A 25,269-nucleotide genomic window follows, 5' to 3' on the forward strand; every position below is an offset into this window, starting at 1 on the left:
ACTGAGAGTAGTTGTTCCGCGTAAGCTAAGATGTAGACTAATGTGGTACGTGCATCATACGATCGGTCATGGGGGAGTAGATAAACTTATAGCAACCATTGGAGAAACATTCACATGGGCTGGACTTAGAAGATCCATCAGGAAGATAATTAAAACGTGCGATATTTGCCAATGTGTGAAGCACAGTTCTATACTCCTCTATCAGCAACCAATCCCTATAATACCGGAAAACCGAAAGATATGTTCGCAATGGATTTGTACGGAATGTTACCCGTCAGCAAACGTGGGAACCATTTCATTCTTGTGGTTTTAGATCTCATGTCAAAATTTGTATCTCTGCAGCCGATTAGAAAAACAAATTCTAAATCCATTATCAGAAGTTTAGAGACATGTAATACCAGAGATGGGGAAGCTGAACTGCATTATTACTGACCACGGAACTCAGTTTACGTCGAAAGAATTTTCTGAAGCGTTAAAGAGAATGAACATACAGCATAGATTCAGTTCGATACGACATCCAGAATCGAACGCTGCTGAAAGAATTATGCGGGAGATATCAAAATATTGCAGAATCTTTTGTCCAGAACGCCATTGGGCATGGGCAACATTTCCGCTGACAATTGCAGAATGTATAAATAGCACTTGGCACAAATCAATAAACAATATCCCTAGTGTAATTCATATGAATCGTCATCCTAAACGTCCTTGGAACGATGTCATTCATAGATCTGCGGATGAATTACCTGATACTGAGGAGAACATTCGACAAGCTCGGTTACGCATGGTAAAGCAAGCAGAAAAGCAAACGAAGAAATTAAGACATAGGAGATTTCGAAAACCACTGGAAGTTGGAACTTACGTTTTAATAAAGAAACCTGCTATCTCTGATCCTAAGACAAGATTCTTCTCAAAATTTGCTCATTTATATATTGGGCCATTCAAGACGCAGGATAGGCACAATAGAGATATGACTCAAGCGACAGTCATTCTAGGTAAAAGCAGATAAATATACACAAACCATTTTTAGTTCCTTAAGTTTAAATGATTATTACTTAAATGAGTATTTTGATGGGACTTGAGAAGAATGATCTCTCAAATTATAAGATCTTAAGATCAGTTTTGAATACTATCTATGCAAGGGATTTTTGGTGGGAATTCAAGAACCAAGCAAAGAAAGATTAAAATTCAAATTCTAGCCCACTGTACCTGGAAAAGTCCATGAATTGTTTAAAAAACACAAAAATGTAAGTACGGGCCGTGAAAGCATCAATGGCAACAAAAATTTAACATGGACCACTCTTAGAAACAGAAGTTACCATCATTCGAAGTACCACAAACAATTAGCATAATGTGCGCAAGGAAAGAACGCCATATGTAATTCATTAACTGGTAAAGCAAACTCATGAGAGGGAAGATAAACATTCTGCTAAAAGAAAAAAAAGTACCTGCCTTTAAGGACATCTTACTACTGGGCATATAGACAGCCAGTGTGTGGTGGTGGTGGTTTTTTTTTTCTCCCCAGGGATTTAATGTTGCATTAACACATTCAAGTTTCCATTGCCTTAAGGGGCAACCCTAGCATTTGCCTGGTATGAAAATAGGAAACTACGGAAAAATATCTTCAGGGCTACCGTTCAAACCCAACAACTCCCAAATACAAGCTTACAGCTACACGACCCATTATCATGCAGCTAACTCGCGCCATTCAGTCATGTAAAATTGAATGCTTGAGCATTCTCGTTTCCAGAAAAACTTGGAAAAATATGATATCACAAACAAAATTAGATCTGAAAACAATAAGAAAAGAAGAAGTTGCATTAGGCAAAGAGTACAAAGCAGATTCACTGCTACTACTTGCATTATGTTGCACCGACACAGATAGGTCTTACGGCGACGATGGGACAGGAAAGGGCTAGGACTGGGAAGGAAGCGGCCGTGGCCTTAATTAAGGTACAGCCCAAGCATTTGCCTGGTCTGAAAATGGAAAACCACGGAAAACCATCTTCAGGACTGCCGACAGTGGGGTTCGAATCCAATATCTCCCGAATACTGGATACTGGCCGCACTTAAGAAGCAGATTCACAATCTCAACTACTTCACAAATAGCTGAGTATGTTATTTATTTCATATGATTACACAAATTATTTAAATGCAAGCTTAGAATATCTTCCATTCTGAATTCTTTAACTTCTCAGCAGCAATTCATAAAAAAGTGTTCTGCAAATGTAAAGCAAGCAGTGTGTTTTATTTCCTACAGGTATACTACCTGAATATTTTGTGTAACAAAGAGCAAACAAGGGCTGCTAGCTCAAAACACTGGGCTTTCCAGTATAACATAATGAATGTGTGATAGACTTCCCTTTACTTGTAAATATTTATTACACAGTAACACTTCCTCAATTTAGAGGTTGCCTAAACGACAAGGTATACTTTGTACCAGCGAAAAGTGCATAATGGGAAAATGAAGAAAAAATCTATTGAATTTTAAAAGAAAATGACAGATGGTTTCTTAAAATACTTATTGATATTTGTAAGGCAGAAAGTGTAATGTCACTCAAAGAATTTGGTACATACAACATTTTGCTGAAATCAACAAATTTTCTCTATACAGTGCCCCAACTCCCAATCAGCATGATGCTTGCTTGTAGAATGGAATTGTGGCCTCATATATTCCCTTCTCACAATCAACATCGTCAGGTTATCTCAGAGGATTTGAGGCAGACGGTTGGATTATTTAAACATCCTACATTGTTGTCTTTGTAGGAAATCCCACAGAACCTTCAAGTGCTTCCACTGGACAGTAAATCTGGTTCTTCTGAGGGCTTGGCCAATTAAAGGTTCTTATTTGATAACATTCAGCGATGTGCATAATCTCTCTATCCTGACATGAACCAGGGAAGTGTGCAAGTGTTTCAATCTTGCTGACACAGAGCCTAAAGGGCTTCTGTCCATGGTCCTACCAGGCACAGCATTAACTACTGCTACATCCCCAGTTATCTTGAGACATTCTCCATTCACTGTGTGATAATCCATTTAAAGTAATCAATTCATTCTTTTAAGCTGGATGTTCTTTACAAAAGGATAGCTCCTTTACCTTAAAAACATTTCACAGCTTGATTTCACCATCTAAAACTACCATTTCACACTGGTTTTAATACTTTTATTTCAGGTATTCTAGCAAAGCAGTTAGTACCAACGAACCACCTCTCACATTTAATCTCTCCTATACATAAATCAGAAATATGATTTATTATCTTTTATTTCCAAATAATATTTTAGTACTAAATAACATAGATACTTTGAAATGCAATTTGACAGTGTAACTGCTTACAATGTTATTTTGCTTTACATCCCTCTTACTACTTTTTCGGTTTTTGGAGAAGCCGAGGTGCCAGAATTTTGTCCTGCAGAAGTTCTTTTAAATGTCAGTAAATCTACCGACATGAGGCCAACATCTTTGAGCATCTTCAAATACCACCGGACAGAGCCAGGATCGAATCTGCCAAGTTGGGGTCAGAAGGCCAGCGCCTCAACAGTCTGAGCCACTCAGCCCGACTGTGTAACGGCTTAACTCATTGCGGACCGTGGACGACCTAAGACGTTTACTGTTCCACGCGAAGCAATTCAGTTTATATCGTCATCTATGCATTCATACACCCTAGTCAGTGGTACTGGTTGTAGCAGAAAGTTGGTTGACCTTGTTGAGATAACCCTCGCGTTGAGTGGGCTCACGTTTATCTCAGCTGTTTTAGCGGGAAAATCTCAGTACTTCGTCGCACGTCAAGTCGGTACATGAGATTCCGATGCAGTGCGTGTCGTTCTTACCGAGTGTATTATAATGGCTTATAAAACAATGTTTCTTACGGAAGAAGAACTATTAGATATTGTTCACAATGAAGACTCTGTGATGAACTTATTCCTGAAATAGACTCGGATAGTGAAAGTAAGAGTGACGAGAAAATTCCGATTCCCAAATCCGATAGGCCTATAGAAGAAAGTGAAGTGCCTGATACATATCATCCTAGTTATTGTCCACATGTTCCACCATTTACAGGGAATTCAGGTATAAACGTTCAAGTAGAAAATGAGCAGGATATAATGAGTTACATGAGTATTTTCGTGAAGGACTTGTGGCGTCCCGTCCTTTCACAAAGTATTCGATCATGCAATCCTGGAAACCGATTGATGTCTCTGAGTTGAAATAGTTTTTAGGGTTGATGTTTTCACAGGTACAGTCCAAAAGCCTGATATAAAACTGTACTGGACCGAAGACCCTGTTTTTCATACTCCGATATTTTCTAAAACAATGTCCCAAATACGCTTCCTTCATATTCTTTCATTTCTTCATTTCAGTGACAGTAATCATTATGCCGAAAGTACAGATAGACTGTATAAAATTAGACTTATTTTAGAACCTGTGACAAGTATCGCACGCTCAATGTTTTCTAGAAGTAAGCACAAAATATCATGTTTCTAACATTTACAGGTCAGGAGTAATGGTATAAATTTTATTAAGTGATGCATGTTAAGTGAACCGGGCATGAAAATGGCTGGTCCAGGCATTCAAGTGTCCCGCTCAGAAGCAGGTACTGAACGTGTTAACCTCAGATGCACAGTCAAAATATATCTGGAAATGCTCAGTCTATAAATATGTTATTACAGATCAAAATCAGGATCTAGGAACAAGAATGTAAGAGAAGCTGGCTCAACTTACAGTCCAATAAAAATAGAAAATGAAAGGACATACAAGAAAAATAGCCACTTACCAAATACAACTAGGAAAGATAATACTTAAATATGAGGAAGCAAGTGTCATTATAACAAATGCTATATAAGTGATTAGGATGATATTTTTGTTTGACTCCATGGCTAAGTGTTAATACATCAGTCTTTTGTCCAGCAGTGCTAAAATCAATTCCTGACTAAACTCTGGAATTTTAACTGTAAACAGTTAATTCCTATGATTTAGGGACTATATGTATTGTCTATAGAGTTCCCTAAACTCACGTACAACAAATTCTTCCACGCCATCTACATGCAGTACCGAGTACTGCAGACATCGTCACACCCTTACAGAGATCTATTTAACCTATCAGGCAGGCATTTAAATGGCCTAGCTTCTGCACTCCAGGCAGCATTAAAATGTCCCTAGATGTGAATAGTGGGCACTCGAAGATGATCTTTAAAGTCTGTACATATTTATTTCAAACTTTACGGCTTTCAGAGATACACGGTTTTAGGCTTAACTGACTTTTCCACAGTTTAAGATTCATTGATTCTAATGTTTCGAATTTTGATGATTCTGGAGGGCCTATATAATTGTCAGCTCTTCTATTATCAATGAAATGCAGGAATCACATTATAAGTTCAAACTGATCCTGTTTCATAGTTTGTAGAAGGACTGAAGACTCCAGAAATGCATCCTTTTTGAAATAACTTCTCAGAGTGAGGTTCTGCACTTTACACATCAACTGAGACCAAGTGCCACATAAATTTCACCACCTGTCATGGGTCCCCAGGTCCTAACCCGCTACCTTCGCTTCCAGACATTTATAACCTCCTAATCAAAGAAGGATAAAAACACATCTAAAACACTATGATATGAATACTGATTCTCATCAGGAATCAGAAATATTTGTCCTGAATGAATAAATTCATAATTCCAAGATACTGTAAATGGTCCGTTACTGGACATTATATTTGCCAGCTAACTCATTCTTGGTTGCAAGCATTTCGCCCATTTGCCAATTTGGGCTCATCAGTTGGTAACTAGCACACCTACCAAGATGCATGGCTAGTGCATATACAGGGTATCTTATATAAACTAAGACCGTCAAAGTGGCGATTTTACTCTGCGAGACGTAAGCTGCAGTATGGGAGGTGCGCGCATAGTTCTTTACCTTGCAAGCAGCCAGTATGTGTTCGACCTAGCAAGCATCAGTCGCCAGTCTGAGTCTCAGCTGTTAACATGGTGAGACAGTTATCATTGCAACACCGTATTTCGTATGTAAAAGTTCTGGTTTCACTTAATGGTCATGTGAACACTCATAACGCTATTGCTGTGCCAAAAATCCTAATAGTGTTTATGAAGTCCCTCATTATGATAGGAAGATTGATGTTTGGTGTGCTGTTAGTACATATTGAATATCAGTAAACAGAAGAAGAAAAATTGCACGGGTGGTTTCAACAAGATTCAGCCCCCTGCTCATACAGCATTAGATTCCCTTCTTACAATCTAGGACGTGTCTGCAGACAGAGTGATCGGTACTGGTCTATTCCCCCCTCGTTCTCCAGATCTAATAGTGTGTGATTTTTACTTGTGGGGTAAACTGAAAGAAAAAGTGCATCAAACAAATCCTAATACATTGGAGGAACTGAAATAAAACGTTACGGTTGAAATCCGAAACATTACAGTGGCAGAACTCACTCGCGTCAGCCAGAATGTGGTTACCAGATACAATGCCTATATAACGCAGGAAGGAAGACAATTCCAGCATCTTTTATGAGGTAAGATTTCATATAAGATTGTAAATACGCTTAAAGCAGGGCGGTCACGCACGACATAAGTTCAGCTGAGGCAGCTGCCATGGCGCAGAGTACGAACACCGGGCGTTCGGTCTTACTTTATAAGAGAGACCCTGTAGTGGAGGCCACTGCATACGCTACTTGGAGGCATAAGCAGTGCCAAAGCACTATGAAAGACTTGGTCTCTTTTACAAAAACTCATGCTTGCTAGGCTCTTTCAAGTTCTGAAATCAAAAGTGCTCTTAGAAGAGGAAGAAAGCAGTGTAAGCAGTTTTGCTAATGATTCCGATAGTGCAGAAAGTGATTTAGATTATGCTCAAGAAGAATTTTCGGTTCTTGAAAATGTGGAACATAATGTCCAATAACAGACCATTTATATTGGAATTCTAAAACACGAATGAAAACCTGAACTCCCCAATTGCCAATTAAAGGAATTTTCTGCTCGCCATATGTAGTTCGCAACTTGTACTGCACCCACAGAGTATCACTTTTGGCAGATGCTGCACCAACATGTTCCACATCTTCAATAACCAAAATTCTTCTTAAGCATAATCTACATCACTTTCTGCACTATCGGAAATATTAGCAAAACTGCTCACACTACTTTCTTCCTCTGTGAAGAGCACTTTTAATTTCAAAACTTGAAAGAGCACGCAAAGACCCTAACATATTTCATGGTACCAGCCTACTTTTTTTTTTTTTTTTTTTTTTTTGCTTTACGTCGCACCGACACAGATAGGTCTTATGGCGACGATGGGACAGGAAAGGGCTAGGAGTGGGAAGGAAGCGGCCGTGGCCTTAATTAAGGTACAGCCCCAGCATTTGCCTGGTGTGAAAATGGGAAACCACGGAAAACCATTTTCAGGGCTGCCGACAGTGGGGTTCGAACCTACTATCTCCCAAATACTGGATACCGGCCGCACTTAAACGACTGCAGCTATCGAGCTCGGTACCAGCCTACTGTTACTTAATCTGACAATATTCACCTTCTCTTTTGACTATAAGAAGTTAAATTCTTAACAAAGGTAGCAATCAAGATAAAGGCACCTAGGAGTCTAATGTTTCTATTTTGTCTCAGCGGAGAGTGTAAGGAAAATTATTCCTCATTTCAATGATATATGAAGAGACAAGCTTATGAAATATTTGTTTTAAATATAGATGGTCCGGAAGATCAAGGGTTTTAGAACCAAATGGTATATGAAATTCCCATCAATGCTTGACAGATGCCGTATAAATACCGCTTTTGCGTAATACTGTGTGGGGTGTGCATGTATACAGCACACTGTTCTGCAATGGCCATTAAGCGCAAGTGTACATGTGTATGCAAAACTGGCCTGAGGGGTTAAGAAATGGCTGTAATACCTAGGCTACAATCCGTATAATAATTATACAGTGTACATGAATACAACGTACCGTACAAGTGTACAATAATAATAATAATAATAATAATAATAATAATAATAATAATAATAATGACAATAATAACTGTTTTGTTTTTTCCCTCCTTTTCTTCAACTGCTTTATTAAAACCTGCCCAAATCACAGAATTATTTTTATCATAGCCCATAGGAATGAGAGTAAGAATATGAATTATTTCCTCATGCTCTCATTCTAAGAGATACAGAACTAGTTTCATTGGAAAATAACCTACTTAAATTTCATTTCACCTTCTTTCATACAAAAAAAAAGGTGTAATTTTTACATTAAAAATAACATGAAAAATACCTAACTGGCACTTTGGAAACTTTGACCTCCTAAAGTATCAATAAAAAAGTTCAAAAAGGAGATGCTTACATAATAAGAACCTCAACCAATTAATTTATTAATATACATGAATTCAAAAGGTTCTTTTCACATCCTGGGTTACTTTAAATAGATGAATGTACACCTAAGTTTCCAGTTCATCGTTTGTATTTGTCCTAGAATAGTTTGCCAATTGCAATTTTCACTAGGTACATAACATGGTATGAGATTACCATGAAAACCATGCCCAATCAATATATCACTCCACACATTAAGCAATCAAAACCGTGCAACATTTAGCCCGAACACCATTATTCCTTACTGTCAATTTAGGGTAATGACCCAGCCCTTGAATCAACACTTTCACCCACCAACAATACAACATACCACTGTGCATGCAGTAAAACACCTATGCAAATATTATTATCTGACAAAAAACAGCTCATATGTACTTACTTTCTGATTTAATTTTTATCTCAGCACCAGTGTTAAGAAGGTTTGGGAGCATAATTTTTAAAATAACTATATAATGACAGTCTGTTCCAGGACTGTGCTCAAAACCTGTCTTTATAGCTTAAAACATCCATCAATACACATACATGCAAGCTGCTAATAAAACAAAAACAAGCTGTTCAATCACTGTTCAATGATAAAAATTGATATTAAGGAATGTTTTGTTTTGAATGACTGCAACATTTTCATTTCTTCAAATGCAATGACTGATCCTCATCACAAGATAAACACCAACAATACAATAAACATGGTTTACTGAATGCAAGGTTGGCAAAGATATGAACTCAAAAGAAAAAGCCCAACTGCACTACCTTTGTTCTCTTTCATGTGAATTAAATTACTGAGCACATTCCTTTCCAGTGCCCACCAGCAAGGAAGTGTTAAACAATGATTATGAAAAGCATATGAAAATCAGAAAGGAACTCCATTATGATGCATCCTTTTTATAGTATATGAGAGAGATGTGAATCTGCATTTAATATATCTGTCCTGCAAACAGAGCCATCTCCTCCTCAATTGCAGCTAAACCATTTTATAAACTTTTTTTGACCTTCCACAAACGCAAGACAATGAACAAGGAAGTGCAAAAGGGCTGATACAAAGCTAAGCTGGAACAAGACAAGAGCAAGCAAATGCCAGATGTTACTCAGATGCTTCAGCTACCTCTTCATCCTCATCCAAGTCCACTAAATTGCCATTGGAGCCCGCTTTGTGCTGCCGTTTGGGGTCAAATGGATCTACCACGATTTGCTCGGTTCCTTTGATTTCTGCCCGACAGAAAGGACACCCCTGACCTTCCGAATCCTATAGCGAGGAAGAGAGAACATTATAAATCAACTTTTCTCAGAAAATACACAGATATTACCAGAGTCAGGTGTTATTAACATTTCTAAATACCAGAACTCTAAACATCATACTAAAATCTTATAATTGTCATGATATTGTACAACAATGAAAAGAAACAATGAAGAATTTCACTAGAGTCTTGCTAAACTGGCCCTTAATAGAATAGCATCTAACTGTGACGTTAAGTAAGCTTCTATGTCATTACAAATCACTGTCAACAGCTGTGCTACAGCTATTAACTCTTTCGGACCCAGCGTCCATGATCATGTACACAGCTTTCTGCATTTTTTTTCTAATGCTTCAAGTCTATTTACAACTTTTGAAATGGTTTGTCCATGTTCATGCACTTCCCTGCTTCTGCTTTTGGTAACTTAGTACCATCTATCGGGAACTCATGGAAGTAGAGGAATAAATCGGCATCAGCTTGCAACCATGGCTGAGAATTCATCATGTAAGACCTCCATATTTTTCCATTTTATTAGTAAATTAACATTGTTGTATGGTTTAGAACTATTAATATCTAAAATAAATTGCACATATGATGATTAGATGGGAATAGTTTCACTGGGTAACCTTCCATTGATGTGTCATCTGTGTATAATAGTATGTACATGATCATGTCCATCCAGTCTCAAGGTTTGTTTATGTAAGGGATATCCTCAATTACTTTTCACTTCAAGAAGTATACATTGACAGTATAATTGACTTTTATAAGCATGATATAAAATAAAGTGATTGCTGTAACTAGCTGTAAGAATAATTATCACATAATAGGTCTAGATATCAGCTTGCAACCATGGCTGAGAATTCATCATGTAAGACCTCCATATTTTTCCATTTTATTAGTAAATATATTTGAAACTGTAAACATAGCAGAATTACGGAATTACTCGTGGGTCCAGTGAAGTAAACTATATCAATCTGAATAACCTATAACTGTTTTATTTTCTTATTCAGGATATAATTACAAAGTTTTATTTCTTTTAGGTCCATGTAACACAAGTGACAAATGCTTGGAAGCAACTCAGATACAGTAAAAGTCTGCTATAGCGAGTACGGCATATAACGAGAACCCCACTGTAACGACAATTATTGTTTGTCCCTTCAAAATTCCTATATTAAACTATGTATTATCCTTCGGTTACAGCGAGAGTCCTATCGCTGACACATCCGTTATTGCAAGCGACTTTTCTGTTACTGATATTTATGCGCCCCAGCGATTAATCCCCTTCGGTATCACTTCCTCTCACTATCCCCTAGCGAGTTCTCTCATCGACATTCAAAGGCGATTAGTAATACCCGTTAACTGCAGTTCCATAAAGAAAATTCAAAATGAAAGAACTGTTTTGCGAAAAAACGTAAATAACGTGTCTGATAACGGTTGTTAACTCGTTAAAAATAAAGGCTGAGTAAATGATTGCTTAATTTTAATGCTAAATACTGCAATTAAGTAAGGATGGAATACACCTCAATATGGCAGAGGTCAGTTTATATTTTCTCGGGTCAGTTAAATTTCAGAAAGGCTATTATCATATAAATTTATAGCGAGAAGGGTATTTCTCTACTGGTGGTAGAAATTTGTATTCATGATACAGTACGGTTAAGTGACGCTGTTTGAATAAGAAAACTAAAATGTTTGCCACAAAATGCGATCGATCAACTTCGGTAAGGTATAGTTTTCTCGCTATGTGCATTTGCGAGCGCTCTCTCGTCGACATTCAAAGGCAATGTTGGAGTTGATTAGTAATACCCGTCTACTGCTGTTCTCTGAAGAAAATTCGAAATGAAAGAGGATAACATGTTTTCGTAATAAATATGTAAATAACGTTGCCGAAAGCAGTTGTTAACTCATTAAAAATAAAGGCTGAAGTAAACGATCTCTTAATTTTAATGTTATATACCGAAATTAAGTAAGAATGTGATGCACCACAAGATAGGACAGAGTACATCACTGATTTCGGAGGATAGTTTATATTTTCTCATGTCTAGTTAAATTTTGTAAAGGCTATTCCCATGTAAATTTTAGTGAGGAAGTTATTTCCCTACATATGTTTGAAAAATGTTCTCATGATACATATACGGTTAGGTTAGGTGGTGCCTTTTGAAAAAGAAAGCACAGAATCCTCTGGAGTGATACCGTATTTCTCCGAATCAAAGACGACAATTTTTTTCTCAGAATCTCATGTGAATAATCAACGGTCATCTTGCATTCACGGCCTAACAGTAATGAACACCACTGGCAACTACTGCAGTAGCCACGCTACTCCTTTTCACGCACGCACGCACGCACGCACGCACGCACACAAAACTCGTTGACAGTAAATGATCGTCTCTTTATTATACTTCGCTAGCCGTGGCGACCGGTTGTCACAGTGCCTATGTGTAACTTCAACGGATCTCGGGAAACACTGAAGAGTGAATGACATTGTATTTTGTAGATAGCAGGAATATTTTCGCGATGGATCGTCGTATTGTAAAGATATGTGGAACAGGTATTGCCGGCAAATTTTCAACGGGTTCTCATCGATATTATGATGCCAATTTTAAGTAAGTGGTTATTAAGCACTTGGAAATGTAGAATAATTGTGCAGCCGCAAAAAAATACGGCATAGGCCTAACTAAAGCCAATATTAGGCTTTAAAAAAGTCGAACATGAAATCGTGAGGAATGTGCACTTACAACGCAAGGGAGGAATTACCTTACCGCGGCGCAATAAACTAGTTCATTGACCTTCAATGTCCACAATTAGGCATATACATTGCTAGTTGCTGAAGTTGGCTGAACCCAGCAAGTGAGACGTGTGTGTAGCGTCAGCCAGTTTTACCTGACGCAGAGTGAAAGTAACAGTTTTATAGTAAGCAAGAATATTTTCCTGATGGATAGTCATATTATAGAGATGCGCGGAATAGGTATTGCAGACAAATTTTCAACAGGTTCTGTTCGATTTTATGATGACAATTTTAAGTTAATGGTTATTAAACCCACTGAAATGAAGAATAGGCCTGACTGTGCAGCCACAAAGGAATACGCCATAACTAAAGCCAGTGTTCAGCGTCTAAAAATAGTCTGAAATGTGTACTGTATAAGAAAGGCATTCATATGATTTTAAAAGCACTCTTTCAGATATTTAAATTTTTTGAAGGAAAAGGTGAGGGTCATCTGGGATTCGGAGAAATATGGTACTATAATTTTTTCAGAATGAAATTAATCATCCACTTTCGTGTAGTATCGGATTTTGAAAAATAGCAAACAAGTAAGCCATTGTGTGATATTTCCCGCGAAAATGTTCTGAACAAACGGATTGCCATTTCATACTGATTTTAATGTGTATGGGGATTTTCCCGATTTTTACAAAAAAATCTGATATAACGATAATCTGTTATAGCGAGTAAATTTTTTGCGGTTATGAATTCTCGCTATAACAGACTTCTGCTTTATAAATTTCATTTTTGTTCCGTATTGATAGCCACCAAATGTCATAAAAGAAAGAAAAGTTCCACCTGATCAATACCGAAGGCACACCCTCTTTACAACGCTGTACGTGATCGCTGCTTGAAGTTACAATTAGAAGAAAACTTATGTATCGATGAGGAGATGGTTCCCTTCAGAGGATATTTTTCAGTGAAACAGTACGTCAAGGGTATGCCCTATCCTTGGGGAATCAAAATTTTTGTTCTGTGTGGCAAAAGTGGTTTGGCGTACGATTTCTTAGTATATCAGGGTGGCACAACAAAACCAAATCAAGAAAATGTAAAGCAGTTAGGACTAGGGGCAGCCGTGGTACTCCATCTATCAAATCGAATTCACAACCATGGTCACAAATTATTTTTTGATAACGTCTTTTCAACTTACAACTTGTTCCTCATTCTAAGAAGTAACAACATACTGGCAGGAGGTACATGCCGCATAAACAGGTTTGCTAGTCCACCTGTAATATCCGACAGTGATGCAAAGAAGAAAGGAAGGGGTCAGTGATCAGCTTGTTAATAATGATGATGTGGTGATGGTCAAGTGGATGGGCAATCGTTCTGTTGTACTTGCGTCCAATTTTGTTGGTTCTGGGACAGAAGATACAGTTCTACAATGGGATTCAAAAACAAGCAAGTATGTTGATGTTACACGCCCTGAAATTGTGAAACTATGTAATCATGGAATGGGTGGAGTAGATCTCCTTGATCAACTAATCAGTCTATACCGAATTTATATCAGGTCAAGGAAGTGGACTCTCAGAATGCTTTTTCATGCCATGGATTTAGTTCTGTGTAACAGCTCGATTGAATATCGGAGAGACTGAGTTATCTGGTGTGCCTACAAAGCAAGTTATGGATCTGCTTCACTTCCGCGTGCAAGTTGCAGAGGGCCTTCTTAAGGTTGGTAAAGCGGTATATGCAAAGAAACATGGAAGACCATCGCTTGAACAAGGAGTAGAGGAAGCACCAACACAGAGAAGAAGAGGTGAGATACATCCCACAGTGGAGGTTCAAAAGGATCTAACTGATAATATGCCTCAGCACAATCAACAGAAACAGGCAGCAAGATGAAAAAAGCGGGGCTGTACTGGGAAATCGCATTTCCGATGTGACAACTGCAATGTACATTTGTGCATCAACAAGGACCGTAATAGTTTTAGTGGATTTCATAGTATGTCTGAAAATAGCAAGTAATTAACAATGCCTATGTTGGAGATGTGTAACAGCAGTTGTAATGCCATTTCTATAGTTGTCTTATGACGATCTATTGTACAAACTGTAAATTATATTCAAGTGGCTGAACAAAAGTAAAAGCACCTCTTAGGGCCGGTTCTACCACCTACTGGTAAAGTAGCGTGTAACTTGCCCTCCGCGCAAAAGGACGTTTCTGTTCGACCTCTCCCAGGTAGCGCTATCGGCAGCATAAATCATCGTTACCCGGCGCGTAATTTATCGGCCACTTCGAGGACCCGATAAGACTTTACCTGCCGGGCAAGTTTTGAGAGCTGAACATTATTAGATGTATTTCTGGTGGCATACAACTCAAATTGGCTTACTATACTGAAAAAAGCATTATACTGTAACAGTGATCGATATTGTATTGCAGGATTTTGAACATTAATGCTGCTTCAGAGTTGCAACGGGCACACCAGACTCTCACATTGATAGCGTAGGGAACACATTTTATACGTCAAGCTTTCACAAAGAAACTCTAAAAGGATATAAAATCAAATCCTATTTGGAAATAATTTCAAATGAGATTTAAAATTCTACTTTTTCAGTTTTCAAACACCAGGTATAACTTATTTCTATGTATTATTATTATTATTATTATTATTATTATTATTATTATTATTAAAGCGTCTTTATTGTGGTGAAGTTAGGGCTCCCCGCCCTTTCTTACACTTAACCACTTCATGTATAGTATATACAATGTAATTTTTACATAAAATTTAAACATATGAAATTTTTACAACCTAAAGTATAACTAAAGCAACTAAAGTATCACTAACTAAACTAAGGTGAGTAAAGTATAACTAAATTATATACAGGAACACAATGCAATAAACAACCATATTCACTCTCATTCATGCATCCCATTCACACTCAAGAAAGACTAGAAGTGCTTAAAAGATGACGCTGGCAAAGGATTTTAAATTTTTATCTTAGATTTAGCTACTCTGATGTCATTGGGGAGTTCATTCCACCAGCTCGTGGCGGTGATCGTGAACGATCTGTTGTAGGTTGCGGTTCGATGCACAGGAATTTCTAGTGTACAGCCTGACCGGGTATTGAACAGGTAGCGAAATCTAGTGGATAGGTAAGGAGGAGTGTTTTCAGAAAGCACTTGATACACCAAAGTAGTTGCATGGAGTCTACGTCTGCCATTAAGTCGTAACCAAGATAATTGTGTATAAAATGGGGATACATGGGCGTATGGTTGTATGTCGAATGCATACCTGATGCATGCATTTTGGGCACGTTGCAGTCTCATGCTTTGCTCGTTATTGATATCAATAAAAACTATATCACAGTATTCGAGAATTGGAAACAAGAGTGATTGAATGAGCTTTATTTTCAAGGACCAAGGAAATATATTTTTAAACCGCTTCAGAGGATGCAGGCATTGATATACCTTTTGGCACACTTTCGTCACATGTTGCGACCAGTTCAATGTTTCGCTTATAGCCACACCAAGATTCATAACTGTTTCACAAAATGGAATAATGGTATTGTTTAGTGCTACAGGAGGAATTTCGTATTGTTTTAAGACGTGTAAGTTTTTTGAAGTACCAATGATTATTGCTTGCATTTTAAGAGGATTAATTTTGAGATTGTTACTCAATGCAAAATTACTTATGAGACTTAAATCAGCATTAACTTTTTCTACAGCACTCTGAATTTTATCAGTTCTTGAGTGGTAGTAGATCTGCAGATCATCAGCATAAAGATGATACTTGCAATGTGTAATCGATTTGGCAACATCATGTAAGTAAATTGCAAACAGCAATGGTCCAAGTACAGACCCTTGGGGGACACCGAGGGGTTTGTTAAGCCACTCAGATCTGCTATTATTTACTTTGACACACTGACGGCGATTTTTGAGGTACGAACTGAAAAAGTTTATTGCCGTCTTGCTGAAATTTAACGAATCTAATTTTGAAAGTAGCAGTTGAGGAACAACAGTATCAAAAGCACTAGAAAAATCACGTAGAACCAGTACAGTCACTTGTCGAGTGTCCATTGCCTGTCGGACATCATCAGTTACTTTCAGTAGGGCAGTCGTTGTGCTGTGTCCTTTCTTGAAACCAGATTGGTAAGGGTCAAGCAGTGAGAAGTTAGTCAAGTAAGTGAGGACTTGTTCGTGTACCAAGCGTTCTAGTACTTTGGAAAGGGGTGGGAGAATGGATATAGAGCAATAATCTGATGGTAAATTAGGAGAATTCTTCTTAGGAGTAGGAATGACGATACCGTGCTTCCACACAGCTGGGAATACTCCCTGTACGAGGCAATGATTAAATATATGCGTCAGAATAGGTAATATGGCACCAATAATATTTTTTATGAAAGATAATGGTATGTCGTCATTACTCGGAGCATCTGACTTGAGGGAGTAAATTACACGCTTCACATCGTTCGCACCAACTTTTTTGAAAGTGAATTTTACTTGATTTACTCGGGAATGAACATTTATGGTGTTAATATCATCATCAGTTAGGTCATCAACTGGTCGATGACGATGATGATGATTATTACTACTATTATTATCATTATTAGTATAGTTAGCATCATAGTCATTATTGTCAGTAATATCATTATTAGTGTATGCTGCTTTCGTAAAATGAGAATTTAGATCATCAAGTGGTATACTGGGTGTCTGCATGGTCAGGCTGCGACCTATACCCATCTGATGAAAATGTTTCCATATTAGTGCTGAATTTCGTCTGTTTGTTATCTCTTGAATATATTTATACTTGCTGTTACGAATTAATTTCTTAACTTGATTTCGAAGAATACGGTAATTTTCGAAATCACTAGTGCTTTCAGTTCGCCTAAATCGCCTATACCAAGCATCACGATTTGCCATGACCGACTTAATTTCATTTGTTAGCCAAGGAGACGAAGGGTGAGAAACTCGAATTTGCTTCTTCGGGGCGTGTTTGTCATACAGTCCTAATATTAAAGAGTTCAGTCTGTCAACCTTATCATCAATGTCATTAGTCAGTAGAATGTCATTCCACAGCAATTGATATGCTTCATTTCGTATTATCTCAGTATTAAAATGCTTGAAGTCCCTTCGCATTATGTACCTGGTTTTGTTCTTTGGTGCCTTGAGAGAGTAACATAAGTATATGAGATCGTGGGTCGAAATACCTGGTAAAGCAAGCTGTCCATGTTTTACCGCTTCCTGCGGATTGTTTGTTATAATAAGGTCAATCAGTGTGTGAGACGTGTGGTTTATTCTGTGAACATGGTTAGTCGCGTCTAGTGTCAGTATATTGTAATCCATGCCATGGAATAAGTTTTGTAAGTATGTTGATTCGTTACTTGTTACTTGTATCCCCATTACCTCAAGGTACTTCGTAGTGTAATGGCTAACGTGCACAGTTCATAATACGAGGTTTGCAGGTTCAAGTCTTCGTTATGATGAATCTTTTTTCTTTTCATTATTAGTGTTGTATTAATCTGTCTGCCTCTTTTCATACGTTCCTTTTTTAATAACATATTTCATTGAAATGTTAAATCATAATATCATGTCTACTAGGAAAATGCTTTGTGTGTGTGCTACTTATAGAAAGTGATGTTACGATTAATATAGCATACTGTATAGGACTGTCGCCCAGGTAGCAGATTCCCTATCAGTTGTTTACATAGTCTTCTTGTAAATGATTTCGAAGAAATTGGAAACTATTCCATTCCCGAATTCCTCTTCCTATGATGGATATTTACCCCGATTAGTTCTTTAACAGTACGGTACCTTCCAACTTTATCTTCATAAACATTAGAATGAAATGCATTATAAATAAATGGAATCATGTGGAACTAAACGAGATCACATAGCTAGTTGTAAATAGAGCATTGTGGAGATAATCAATTCACAGAAGCCTGCAGATAGAATGCTCAAAGGCAATACGTCCGTAAGGAAGATGTTGGGTGTATATACGTATATGGAAGCGCGTGAAAAAGAGTTAAGAACAACGGCAGGGAACGAAAATATTTTTTAAAATGTAAATTAGAAAGACGATGAAAACCTGCGTACCTTCTATTACAAAGCGAGCGACTTGACCAATCTACTACGAGAATACTTTCCAAAAAAACTGCCTTACATGACAGGTTATAACTGCACGTTGTAACTGGCATAAGAAAATGTAATCTCGAGATTTTAATCCCAATTAGGTATTGATTTTGAAGCTCATAGATTAAAATTACGAAAGCTTGACATAAATCGTTATCCATAACTCTTAAAGACTCCCCTTATTAGGCTTTCTGAAGATAATCAACAGATGCAAGCACAGGAAAATAAGACAATCGAAATGAGCTTCATACATCTGACGATAGATAGCACCTCACTCGAAAGCGAGAAGTCGCTGAAAATCAGTCTAGCCAACTCCGTATATCGGTGTCTAGCTCCTGGTAGCTACCCAGCGCTTGCACGGAGGTGGTTGCATGCAACGCAAAGTACCAGCTGCTTTACACCCCCAGATAGTTTACCTCCCGGGCAGCTGCCAGCCACTTTACCAGCAGATGGTAAAACCGGCCCTTAATGCGGTTTGTACACGAACATGGACATCCCATAAATGTCAATAAAAATAATATATTCCCTTTTTTTAATGTTTACTAATGTTTATGGACCCCATAAGAACCAATGTGTGTCAAAAAAAATGTTATTGGTGGGAAGAAATTCAGGTCTGAAAGGGTTAACTGGACACCATCAATGTATCAATGATTTTACTTGAAACTGTGCTTCAATTAAAGTACAGTGACTTGGTTTTGAAAAGAAAGCATGTTACGTTAGATCTAAAGCACATACTGGAAATTTTACACAAGTTGGACCCATATTCTTTGCAGAATTGTTAATCTATATATATAAAATAAAAGTTTTGTCTATACATTGCTCAGAATTTTAAAAGGATGGTATTTCTGTATCAGTCGTGTCCACAGTAACAAGAAAATGCACTTTTTAATTTTCCATAATTTCTGTTTGTATGTATGTATGTATGTATGCATGCATGTACACGCATCACGAGAAAACGGCTGAAGAGAATTTAATGAAAATCGGTACGCAGAGTCGAGGAATAAGTCGCTACAATCTAGGCCATAAATAATTGTATTCATGCTGAGTGAAATGGTAGTTTAGGAGAAACCCTAAAATTTAATTCTCAAATATTTATGTTATTAGTGGCCATATCTTAACGAAAATCAGTAGGCAAAGTCTAGGAATAAGTCGCTACAATCTAGGCCATAAATAATTGTATTCATGCTGAGTGAAATGGTAGTTTAGGAGAAACCCTAAAATTTAATTCTCAAATATTTATGTTATTAGTGGCCATATCTTAACGAAAATCAGTAGGCAAAGTCTAGGAATAAGTCGCTACAATCTAGGCCATAAATAATTGTATTCATGTTGAGAAAAATGGCAGTTTAGGAGAAGGCCTAAAATTTAATTCTTGAATATTTATGTTATTAGTGGTCCTATCTTAATGAAAATCGGTATACAAAGTCGAGGAATAAATCACTATAATCTAGGCCATAAATTATTTTATTCGCACTGAGTGAAATGGTAGTTTAGGGGAAGGCCTAAAATTTAATTCTCAAATATTTATGTTATTAGTGGTCGTATCGTTAAATACTACATAACTGAAGTTATATAGTATTGAATTTCCGATCATTTATATCTTGTGTATTGTTACCATACCAGCTATGATCGCAGAGATATTCATGAATTTAGATTTTTGTTACTAAGTCCATATCAGCGCTGAGTCATGAGAGAATGGGTAAAAAGAATTTAATGAAATTCGGTATGTGAAGTCAGAGAATAGGGAACTACAGTCTACGCCATAAATAATTTTATAAGATGCCCTAATATAACAGAGTCGAAAGAAAACTACATGTGAAAGCCTACAATATGGAAAGCTCATCAAATTTATCAACAATAACATTACATTGACCATTGTTTATTGTGATGTGCTTTGTGTCTTCTGTTGACCCTCATCTACGATAGATAGGATTACTGCAGCGTATCGAGTATTTTTAAAAAATGTGCTTTACATCGCACCGACAAAGATAGGTCTTATGGCGATGATGGGATAGGAAAGGGCTAGGAATGTGAAGGAAACGGCCTTGACCTTAATTAAGATACAGCCCCAGCATTTGCCTGGTGTAAAAATGGGAAACCGTGAAATATAATCTTCACGGTTACCGACAGTAGGGTTCGAATTCACTATCTCCTGGATGCAAGCTCACGGCTGCGCGCCCCTAACCACATGGTCAACTCGCTCGGTTGTACCGAGTATAACAGCTTGTCTGAATATTGACGGTAAGTAGCTGGGGATCTAGATAACATTATATTTTATATAATAACATTGCTTTTAACTGCTACCTTCCTACTGACATTTTTGTAATGACTTTTGTGGAATTCAGTTAGGAAAACCACAAGGTCAGTCTTTCTGAGAATCACGTAGCGAAGCACGGGTACATCCGCTAATCATTTAAAAAAAAAAGAAAATTGTATCCACAAAATGAGAGCCAAATGGGCAGCAAGTTGGGAAAATAAAAGATTATGTAAAAGTGATTTTTATATGCTCTATTGGTGGAAAAATATCTAATTCCCTCCATGGGAATTTAGAATTACCATTTGGAATTGCTAGGCGGGCATTAATTCCATTGTGGAGTTTTATCTCCCGTATGCAGTTATCAGACTGTGCCACATAAGAGGCTTCTGATAAGTTCACCTGCATACACCCCAGCATAAGTGGGTAGGGTCTGACACATCCCACTCTGACGAGTCTAGTGTCAGACCTAAGACGAAATGCTGGTTAATAGAGCAAACGCCTGAAAAGCCGTACATCTAATTTTTGATCTGATACTAAAGTGTGTGTAAACACAATGTGTACCAGAAGACTGAAAAAAAAAAGGGATAATAATACCAGTGTTTAAGAAAGGGGACAAGAAAGTTTGTAACTATAGAGGAGTCACACTTATATCGCAGGTAGTCAAAATACTGGAAAGGATATTAGAAAGAAGAATGAGAAGAAAGATTGAAGAAGAGTTACAAGAGGAACAATATGGCTTCAGGAGTGGAAGATCTACAGTGGACCCAGTGATGGAATAACTGGGAATATGGAAAGTATCCTGGTCATGACTTCCATAGATATAGAAAAGGCATATAATAGTGTCCCCAGAGAGAAGTTTTGGAAACCATGGTTGAAGAAAACTTGGAAGAGAAATGTTAGCAATGGCGCAAGCAATGTCCAACTGTGTTAACAGGGTACTGGCCCCAGTTGGAAAGACAGAATGGTTTAGGAATAAGACTAGACTACGACAGGGGAGTGTGCTGTTACCTCTTTTGTTTATTATGGTCATGGACAAAATTGTAAAGGCAACAAAGGGAGCCTATGGAAATAAAGAGATGAAGTTTCTGCTATTTGCACATGATGTGATCTGGGGAAAGAACAGCAAAGAAGTGCAACAACAACTAGATGTACTGAACGAAAAAATTGAGAAGTATGGCATGAAAATCAGTACAGATAAATGCAAGACTATGGTGATGAAAAGAGGGGAAAGGCAAGGAAAGAGCACTGTGAAAATTGGAAGTCAGAGTCTGGAAATTGTGAACAGCTTTGAATATCTAGGAGGTGAATCAATGCAAAATGCTAGGGTGGACATGGAGATTAGCAGGAGGGTACAGCAGGGCAATGAATTCTACCGAATTGTAAGAAAACTTGTTTGGAGCAAAGAAGTACGGTACCAAGGAAAAGTAGAGAGATAATGTACAAAATGTATTATGTTCCCATACTGACTTATGTAGCTGAGACTTGGACTTTGACTAGCAGGCAAGAGAGTAGAATTCAAGCCAGTGAGAAGAAATTCCTAAGAATTATGATAGGAAAGACAAGGAAAGACAAGAGTGAAAAATGAAGGAAGCTGGGATAGGAAAGCTAAATGAGAGAATTGAAAATAATAAACTAAGGTGGTTTGGACATGTAAAGAGGATGGAGGAGAATAGAATTATATGACAGATGCTGGAGGCTGTCGTAGGTACGACATCGTAACTGACGTAAAACCTTCAATTATTGTGTTTAATATATTTTAATTATAGTTTATTTAATGCTAAATTATATTTTATTAAGTGTAACATGACTAGTACATGGTTCCTCTGTAAATATGTAGTATAAAATTGTATAACCTCAAATACGTATTGTTTAACCTCAAAATCTATAGAGTCGATAGCGGTAGAAAATTCCATAATGTTCGTATGTTAGACTTACTGTACTACATTTGGTGTATATGAAGGGTTCTGGAAACTTACTGTAAGGTTTTATTATCCAGATACATGTAGAGACATTATGAATGTTGTATATATTTCCCTGTACATTTTTAAATATTGAAAGAACATTCGAGTACCCATTCGACTAGCTGATCGATCAGTTTCAAGTGTGTTTCATTAGAGTGTTGTAAGAACTCTTCCAGAAGTCGATCATTCTAGATGGTTGATCGAATAGTATAAATATCGAGCTGTCAAGTCAGTGAGCCAGTCAGATCATTGGACTCGAGTGAGTGAGTGAGTGAGCGAGCGAGCGAGCGAGGCGGGAAATTCAAGAGAGAGTATGTTATAGTGCGCGGGTCAGTGTTGTTGATATCTGTAGTTGTCTGAATCGACTTCAGGGTACTCCGCTATTGAGTGTTGTATATAGTGTCACTTGCTACTGTGTATAGTTGTGTGTTGTGGCGTACAGTGTAAATAAAGTAATTTATACAAGGAAGTGAACGTGTTCTCGTGTGATATTTATTTACGTCAAATAAAATCGCATCGTAGAACGATAAGGCAAAGTGCAAGGGCAAGAGAGCAAGAGGAAAACCTAGAACAAAGTGGACTGAATCAGTGAAGAGAAGCATAAGAAGACAAACTTTAGACTGGGAAGATCGTGGAAGAGGAATGGTGGAAGGAAAGAGGAAGATGGAGAAGTGCTAAAAATACCCCGACCCAGCAGGAGCTGGATAAGGAGAAATTATGATGGTGGGTGAAGGATATCCTGTACTTCTGTTGAATTCTTCACTGTTGGACTGTCCCAAATTACACACATTGCACAGTTTTTTTTACAAAAAGTACTTGAACGGCACTCCTACCTGCCACGAGGTTAGGCACGGAGTACAGAGGAGATGGCCACATGGTTCGATTCGGATATCCTTGTCATTCTCAGCACATATCTTGCATAACTGAAATGTAGACCCCATTTCACAATAGAGTTCATACTGTTCTTGAGTGACTTTGATATGATCTTCCGGTGTAGGCTGGACTGCCCACGACAGATCAGGATTCATATTACGCCCATCTGGATACAGGTAGCTGAAACAAGCACAGTTGACTTACATGTGAATGTTTATTTGACTTATATGATAACATTCATATCATAACCTCGGGTTATATAGGCTTTGAAGTTCTACTGTAATGAACCCCTAATGCTTTTTCACCGTGTACAGCTTGAAAAGTAGTCCAAGAACTAAACCCCTAATGCTTTTTCACCGTGTACAGCTTGAAAAGTAGTCCAAGAACTAAAACAAGGAGTTTCAAGCTGAAGAACTGATATCACCTGTCCAGAAAATCGAAACAGACTTTCAACGTATTAGGTCGTGTTACGTACATGTAGTACGGGTTGCTCCGGGAGGTTGTGGGTTCGGATCCCACTGGTGTCCGGCTGGCCATTTTTGTTCTGTACTTAACATCTCTTCAACATGTACTACATGTACGTAACACGACCTAATACGTTGAAAGTCTGTTTCGATTACAATGCGGTCGTGAAAATTCAATATTCATTGTTCAGAAAATATTTGATCAAAACTCTAGACATAGGAAGATAACAATTCACATTTTAAATCACTTCTGACCTGCCTGACAGTATCTCAGTCTGCAGACTGGTTCATGAACTTGTACAAAGGCTACCTCTTCATTTCTATACTGTTTATATACAGAATGCAAAAGGTATCTGAGGATACACGAGAGAAACATGACAATCAATTTTGTTGAATAACAAAGTATATTGATGTAAAACTTGGTACACAAATGCAATATTGTTTGGAGTACACATTTATTTAATTCAACCACTTTTACTCACACTGACTGTTTCAATGTTGACATGCACGAACTGCACGATCCTCATCAATGTTAGACTTTACTTGGGGTAATAGCAGCTTTTAGGGAATCAGTCATATTGTGGGAATGTTTATTAGTCTCCCATTCAACAATGCTGCACACACAATAACTTAGGGTAGTTACTCCCAACTATGGAAGCTGATCAAACCTACCATATTTTCTGCACCTAACTAAACTCATCATATTCTTTGTTTATATATATGTTCATAAACTTTCTCTCAAAAGGTGCCCAAAATGTTCAAGTACCCTTAGCTGACCACCATAGAGAAAGCAACGACACTTTGAATCCTTTCCAAAGTACAAACATTCTTTTACTTTATGCTTTGCCTAAGGCCCACTTTCTAGAACTTTAAAGAAATTAGGGAAACCAGAAGGGAAATAGCTTCAGGTTTGAACAATGACAAGGCTTTACTAGTATCTTACAAGGTTGGTCTCATGATTGCGAAGAAGGAACAGTGACACTGGACAGAGGAACAATTTAGTTCTTCCTGCAGTAAACACCATAACAAATACAATCTTTGACATTACTGTCCAATACTACAGCAAAAGTTGTACAGTACTGATGAAATAGTGGAAAGTATTTATCGGCCGCTACTCGTTTCCGAGAATACGTTTTTCTCCTCCAATTCTTAAAGTCCGTTGCCTCTGTGGAGATGTCGCTGATGACTGATCAAGCCAATCTTCGCAAGAAACATGCGGCAGCACAGATCACATCTAAAGGTGGGTGGAGGAAGCAGTTGGATCTGACGTAGTTTCCGCTTTTCACGAGTTTCAATTCATTGTCTGTAATGTGCCTGCTCA

At 37.7% G+C, this 25,269-nt stretch overlaps 1 protein-coding gene across 5 annotated transcripts in view; it reads right to left on the minus strand.

Moving 5' to 3' along the window:
• Positions 1 to 25,269, minus strand: part of Cbl (E3 ubiquitin-protein ligase CBL) — a 468,900-nt gene that overhangs the window by 224,473 nt on the left and 219,158 nt on the right. For all 5 annotated transcript variants that reach the window (XM_067136287.2, XM_067136286.2, XM_067136285.2 and 2 more), the window contains exons 5-6: positions 23,445 to 23,664; positions 9,445 to 9,585 (exon numbers count right to left, since the gene is read on the minus strand). In XM_067136287.2, coding sequence (XP_066992388.2) covers positions 9,445 to 9,585; positions 23,445 to 23,664 — 361 coding nt within the window. The remainder of the gene's footprint in view (positions 1 to 9,444; positions 9,586 to 23,444; positions 23,665 to 25,269) is intronic.

This window comes from Anabrus simplex, chromosome 1, assembly GCF_040414725.1.
Source record: "Anabrus simplex isolate iqAnaSimp1 chromosome 1, ASM4041472v1, whole genome shotgun sequence".
Taxonomy (NCBI): Eukaryota; Metazoa; Arthropoda; class Insecta; order Orthoptera; family Tettigoniidae; genus Anabrus; species Anabrus simplex.